General features: G+C 33.7%; 1 protein-coding gene across 1 annotated transcript; it reads right to left on the bottom strand.

Moving 5' to 3' along the window:
* On the bottom strand, positions 1,184–5,943 carry LOC107635468 (probable tRNA (guanine(26)-N(2))-dimethyltransferase 2). Its single transcript, XM_016338943.2, has 12 exons — positions 5,694–5,943; positions 4,959–5,300; positions 4,716–4,803; positions 4,339–4,460; positions 3,986–4,125; positions 3,825–3,897; positions 3,207–3,295; positions 2,960–3,065; positions 2,290–2,502; positions 1,999–2,193; positions 1,843–1,920; positions 1,184–1,732 (listed from the first exon to the last, which is right to left on the bottom strand). Exons 1-12 carry the CDS (start codon positions 5,784–5,786, stop codon positions 1,496–1,498), a joined length of 1,776 nt encoding a protein of 591 aa, XP_016194429.1. The 5' UTR covers positions 5,787–5,943; the 3' UTR covers positions 1,184–1,495.

Raw genomic sequence — 6,957 nt, 5'->3', positions numbered from 1 at the left:
AAAAGGAGAAGGAGAAGGAAAAGAGAAAGGACCTCAGGTTGGGAAAGGATACTTGGAAGAAAAGGGGAAGCGTGCTTTTTATTTTTTATTTTTTTTAATAAATACAAAACGATATCGTTTTCAATGTTCTGATGAACAGAGAGCGCCTTAAGAACTAGTATGAGTTTCAAAGTATTAGTTCGAGGATAAAAGTAAATAACTATTAATTTCAATTACTATTTTGAGGTTCGAATGTAATTTCAAAGACTATTTTTGAGGCTCAATTCATTCTTATGTGTATGTTTCTTGTGATTTATCATTCTAAAATCAACCAGCATTGATATTCATATGAACTTCTTTTAATCAACTTTGCTCTAACATATTCTAATATTCACATGTTAATGCAGAATTTTTAACGGTCGAGTTACCCGCTTCCTAGCCATATGTAATAATTGGAAATTGAGTGAACAATGATAAGAATATCTTTTGTGCACTAGAGTTAAAATAACATGGAGTTTATAACAGTAACATGTCTATAGTTCACGTGACTAAATAAACATGTCGTACGTTAATTATATTATTTGTACTCACTTTTATTTTGTAGTTCCTTAACCGAAAGATGTCTTTAATCTTTACTATTGAAATAGTGTGAATTTATACAATGTTTAAAAAAATGTGTCAACTTGATGAATAAAAATGAAGCAAGTACACGAAAAAGTTTGCTTGATATATTGGTAGCTGGCTAGGAGTTGGAAGTTTACGAGAATGGTCCACAATTAGAAGTTGTCATTGCACCTTCAGAGCCGTGATTTTTGGTTTTTATTCATAGACATTATCTTCTGATAATCAGAAACTTTGTTCTTTTCTTTCTACTGTCCAAACCAATTATTCCATTTTAGTAGTAATTGAAGTTATTGGAACATTTTTCACTGTTTCTGGCTTTCTCTGCCTCTGGAAGTTCCAACTTTTATGGTTCTTGGTTCAAGACTTAGAGAAAAAAATTGAGAAATGAGAGGTGACGTGTGTTACAAGTTTTAAGGAACTAATATCTGAAAAAATATTTTATAAAAAGAGAAATACAAATTTAGTGAGAAACATTGAATTTAATTTTAATTACACGTACATCTAATTACGTGACACCACATCAGCAAAAATAATTACTTTGCACATTGACTGTATGAATAGTTATCCAAAAAAACGGATAAGATTGCATGACTGTGTAAAATGTTTTGTGTAAAATGTTTTACATTGTCAGTGCATCAAAAATAAACTCGAGAAACATTATCCTACAATACAATTTCCCATTTTCAATACGTAATTCAATATCATGCAGTCATGCAGAGTGAAACAAACAGAGAAAGAAAGAAAAAGAAAAAATAAATAAATAAAAACACCACTCTCTAGACCTCTCTAATGTACTCTCACTTTGCCTATAAATTCTACAAAATTTGGTGACAACAAATGAGCTTCCATTAGTAAACAAAGATGAAGCCCAATAAAGGACCCCATTTTTGAGCTAGGTTGTGATGTTATTTTCTTCTACCTTCTGCTTCTTAGTTTTAGATTCTTCATTGTCTTCCTGGTTGAGAACTCCATTAATTGCAGCTTCCCCCAACAGAGAAACATGCTTACTAGTAATTTGACGACCTGCCCTAACTTTAGGACCCCAATGCTTTTCGGGATTCGGAAGAAAGCGTGCAACCTTCTTAGCTTGTGCCTTGCTAAGAGATGCCACTGCTCTAGCAAAATTAGCCTATAAGGCAAACAATATAGAGGTTTTAGAGTCTGCTTCAGTAAATAACTTGTATAAATGTTATATGGAAAAAACTTCATGAGAAGAAAAACTTGAAATGGAAAATATACCTGAAGAACAGGTTCCTTTGCAAGTATGACAGTTCCTGCTTGATCTGCTGGTTGAGCTTTTACAGGATGATTTTTTACCTATCCGCGAAACATAATCAGTGACTGTAACTAACAGACTATCGATGGAAAAAGAAACGAAACATTATAAACTCTTACCCAACAGCGCATGATATCCCAAATAACATCCATGGGTGCATCTGATTTGAGTCCCAGTGGATTAACATGTGTTCCGGATATGCGGTAGCCAGCGTTGATCACCGCAGATCGGAAAATAACTGCAGATGGAGAAGTGCATTTAAGTGTAGCACAGAGATTGTGCAGACTTAGAAACAAGGGTACATCAGGCAACTCCTGAAATAACATTTGTTTAATATCAGCATAACCGAAATGCATGTGATAAGTTAATGGTATATTGGTATGAAAAGAACAGACAGTGCAAAGACAAACCTCCGATATTGTAGTAAGCAGCGCAGATATACGATCATAAGCAGGATAACTGCTCTTCATTGATTTCACGTCCGCAAGCATAGAAGTCACCCATTCTTGGTCATGGATTGGAGCAGACCATATAGGTCCACCCATATTGAATTTCTTCCCACAATAAGTGCATTCTTGAGGAACAACAGGACCATAGCCAGGCAGATATCTGACACTATTATTCTGAAAAATGAGGGGAAAAGGGCTACTCAACATCATTGCATTTTGCAAGTATAATCATAGTAAAGCAATACGTTTCATCATAAACCACATCTGACATCTCCCTACACTAGAGGTTTGGCACCTTTAAGACATGAGATAAACATAGATGTAAATGCAGGAAAACATAAGGTTCATCTTCATAGTTTTCAGTTAGGAATGTTATCTTATATTTATTGGTGTCAGCAATAACCATTTCAAGAACAAAAGAGTGATGGATCAAACCTGTAGACATTGAAGAACTTGTCTACTTAACATACAAAAAGACCAGCACTGATAAAGATACGGTAGAGAAGTGATGATTCGGGATTAATTATTTCATTTTTCAAGCAACATGTACTTCCTATGGTACATGTGCCATGCTTTTAATTGATAGGCTTTGGAAGTATCAGCAAGAGATCAAACCATGATATGTATATACCTTGGCAATGGTCCTCCCAATGGGCTGTAGGTGGAAAGAATCACAGCCAGTGCACTGATAAACATATGAAAGCTTCAGGGGAGTGTTTTTCATTGCACTTGCAGAACTGCAGCCAATAATTTCATATTTCAGTAGGCAGCAAAGACAGTGAAGAACTGTTATACTTGTAAAAGCATCACTTCTAAATGGCTCCAGAAAGTTTTCAGTACAATTATAGCAGAAAAAAAAAAGTTGTAGAAGGATTTACGTATATATGCGAACAAAAACGCGAACATAGAAGTCTATCTGTACAGATAGCACAGGAACAATGTATCTCTTGTAACGATTAGCATGACTCTGCATAAAATGGAGAGAAAAGGATCATATGCCTATACTAAATAAACAAATTTACAGATATTTAGTTGCTATAAAATCCAACACATTATGCTAATCTATTTAGTTGGTTAATGCTGTATGCTTGGCACAAAACATCTAGGCCTCTAAATTAAAGCAAAACAACACCCTAATTAACATAAACAAACTATTAAGTTACTGTACGAATTTCAGTTTTATTAACAAGTTCCTAAGGGCATCAGTTAAGGAAACAAGGAAAGGAAACTATTCTGTTCATTTTATATATAGCAAACCATAATTTGATATAACTAACAACAATAATTAATCCTCAGAAGTTCCATGATGTATAACCCTTATGTGTTTGCAAGCAATCATGGGTTACTGCCTGGAACCTTCCGTGAATGTTAAAGTTCCTATCCAAGTGAAGGCAAAAGAATAGCATCATTGTTATCTTACATTTCTCAAATTCAACTAGTTTTTATCAAGCCACCTCTCAATTCCTTCTTACTTAAACAATAAATTATAGACATACCTCAATGGAAGCGAGAAGGATTCTCAAAGCCATTTCATGGCAATATTTTCCTCTCAGCGGATACGAACCATATCTGGTATGAATAGCATTTTTAAGAAGTCAGTCCACAACTCAAGTTATTGTTGAATAAAGATCACAACAAATAAAAGTATTAACATTACTTCGAATAGCAGACCTCCCCATTTCCCCCACAGAGCACTGCCATATCTGTTGCTGTACACATCAGCATACCTCCATCAGCAACAGATTGAACTGCTGAATCCAGGAACACGGAAGGTGAACCATAAGGATCAAGATCAACCTGGAAAAAAAGAAAAGAACACATCAACCCCATGAAAAATAGTTAAAGTAATAAAGGATATAAAAAATGACTTGCATGGGACAGAATAGCAGATCATGCATTCATTTCTTAATAATCACAACTGGTGATCTGGATCAGTAAGGGTCACCAATTAAAAGTCTTCTCCTTGTGTCTAAAGGTCAACCTAGGCATGTAACAACATCATCTACTCACCACGTCGAACTCTTTGGGGTGGGTTAGCATATATACACGAGCATCAGCGAGATGAGACTCAACTTTTGAACACGCTACTGAACCATTAAATTTGATGTTCCTTCTGCAAGCGTCAACAGAAGCTGCTCAAGCAAAAATTCGGACTTAGTTGTCAACAGCATAAGCTTAATGATGCATACAAATAAGTAATCGCTTAAAAGGAAAGGGCAATATAATAAATTGTTTAGATCAGAAAAAGTCAAAAGTGACAAACTAACAATATATGCACTGTCAACACAGAAAGCTAGATCTTTCATGTTTTCGATAAATAAAACAAATCTGGTAGAGAATATTCTAAGACTTCAATTTTTTTCTATAATGCAAAATCCTTGAATCACCTTGATCGTTGTCCAGAGCAACCACCTGACCAATTCCTTCCACTTCACGAGCATACCTAAGGGCCCTTAATCCAGAAGCAGACAATGCCTGAATATATAAACGCATTAAACACAACACATGAGTTCCATAATGCATTGAAGAGGAAATTATCCAATAGCAATTAAATGTACAATGGCAAATGATGATGCCTGTACCAAATGAATTATGTAAATGGAACACAAACTTAAAAAACAATCTATAACCTCTAGAACTCTTGGTGGCTTCAGTTCCCTCTGAACTTTTCCATCTGCATTACTCATTGACTCCCCTTCCCCGTTGCATTCTTCAGAGCTCTTGACTTGCTCCTCTGCTGTGTTGCACGGTTCATCAAGAGCCATTCCATTCCCATCTTCACATTCGCCATTATCTCTACAATCTTCAGGTGGAGATGCATGAGGGACATCCTCCTTGGCAGGTTCAGAAGCATCACTTTCAGATACTTTTGGAGCTCTTTTAGCTTTCTTGGGCAAATTTGCTTCATGTTCTTCCTTACGTTTGGATATAAAAGTTCTCAAAACAGCAATTGACATATCCCTGTTATTAACCTAATATGATAAATAAGAATGATAAGTAGCGTTCACCAATCACCACCAACACACTCTAACAAAAATCAAGCACATAAAATGCACCAAAAATAGATAAAATTCAAACTTGATAAATTCAGATGATATGCAATGAACTGTGACATCAATAAACAAACATTAAACAATCCATAACCACAAAATAACGCAACTTTGCCATTTGCCAATAATACTCAACTACCCAAGTTCCGAAATTTGGTTTTTCTCTGCTCTATGACCATTTTCTATTGGTAATTTCTACAAACACCTAAGCTCCAACCCAGAAATGTATCCAAATCCCAGAGCAAATTCATCACAAGCATGAAACTTTGAACCTGGAGAAGCATCAAAGAAGAAGAAAGGAGAGATTTTTGGGACCTGGGCTTTGTTATAGAAAACTTCATTCTGTTTGTGCATGAGAATCTCAGCTTCTCCTTCCTTTACGATCTTGAATTCACTGAGATCGGCCATTGCTGAGAGAATAAGAAGAGCAACACACTGTAGCGGTTTTCCTGAGAGTTAGAGCTTCTGTAACTGCAACTCAATCGTGTCTATATTTATATGCACGCTGGAAACAGAAAAAGAAAAAGGAAAAGAAAAATGGCCACTGCAAACCCTATTGGTTTATCTTAATTAATTTTCAAAGTTCTCAATGTCCGCAAATTCAATGGAGATCTGTTTTGTCTAATTTATTTTTTTTTATTTTTATTATGCATATTTTTTTGATGTCGTGAACATTTAAATTTATTTTAGTATTTAATTGAAATTATAATAAGCAATAAAATTGAGTCAAATAATAAGCATGTTTGACAAAATAGTAAATAATTAAATACTAAGTTAATACAGCATACTTTAAAAACAAGGTGCCATCTACTGTAAAGATGCATCTTTACAGATTTTTGTCTTTTGTGGTAAAAAAGCGTGTCACTAAAGAGTGTTACTTAAAGAGAAAGTGTTACTCTTAATCGTTAATTTGGCTTTGATACCAATTTTTACCATTTCTCGATGTATATTGTGATTTCATTTTTATAGTTTTCAATCTTGTTTTAGTTTATAATATTCTTTTTTGCATGGATTATTGTATATAAAATCTTTTATCTGTTTGTCTTTTTCTTTAATATAATTTCTCAAATCCTCAAAAACTTCTTTTATTTCTACACTTTCTGTTGTTTCTAAATACCTTCTTAATTTTTCGACTTCATTCTCCATTTTTTCTTTCAACAGTTTTAATTCTTTTAAGTCATAATATGGTTTTCCAGGCATTTATAAATTTTTTAAATTTAATTCCAACTTGTTTATATTTATTCTTATTTCTATCCTTTTTATTATAAGGTCATCAATTTCGATCTGAAGGTTATTTAATTCCCTTTTATACTCTTTTATTTTACTTTTTAATTTTTCCGCCCTTTTTCTTTTTATTTTATTTTCTGGTTTTTTCAATCTTTTTATGCTTCATTATTTATTTTAAAATTTCTGCAAACTCTATCATCGATTCATCACTATTTTCTAGATATTCTATTAATTTTTCTAGCTCTTCAACTTCTCTTTTTATCTGAATAGAACTGGTTTTCAATAATTTTATATTTTGGTATTTCTGTTTTTATAATTTTCTGAAATAATTCATCGACATAAATTTTTTCTC

This window comes from Arachis ipaensis, chromosome B04 (assembly GCF_000816755.2).
Source record: "Arachis ipaensis cultivar K30076 chromosome B04, Araip1.1, whole genome shotgun sequence".
Taxonomy (NCBI): domain Eukaryota; kingdom Viridiplantae; phylum Streptophyta; class Magnoliopsida; order Fabales; family Fabaceae; genus Arachis; species Arachis ipaensis.
This window is presented reverse-complemented; position numbering and strand designations above follow the sequence as displayed.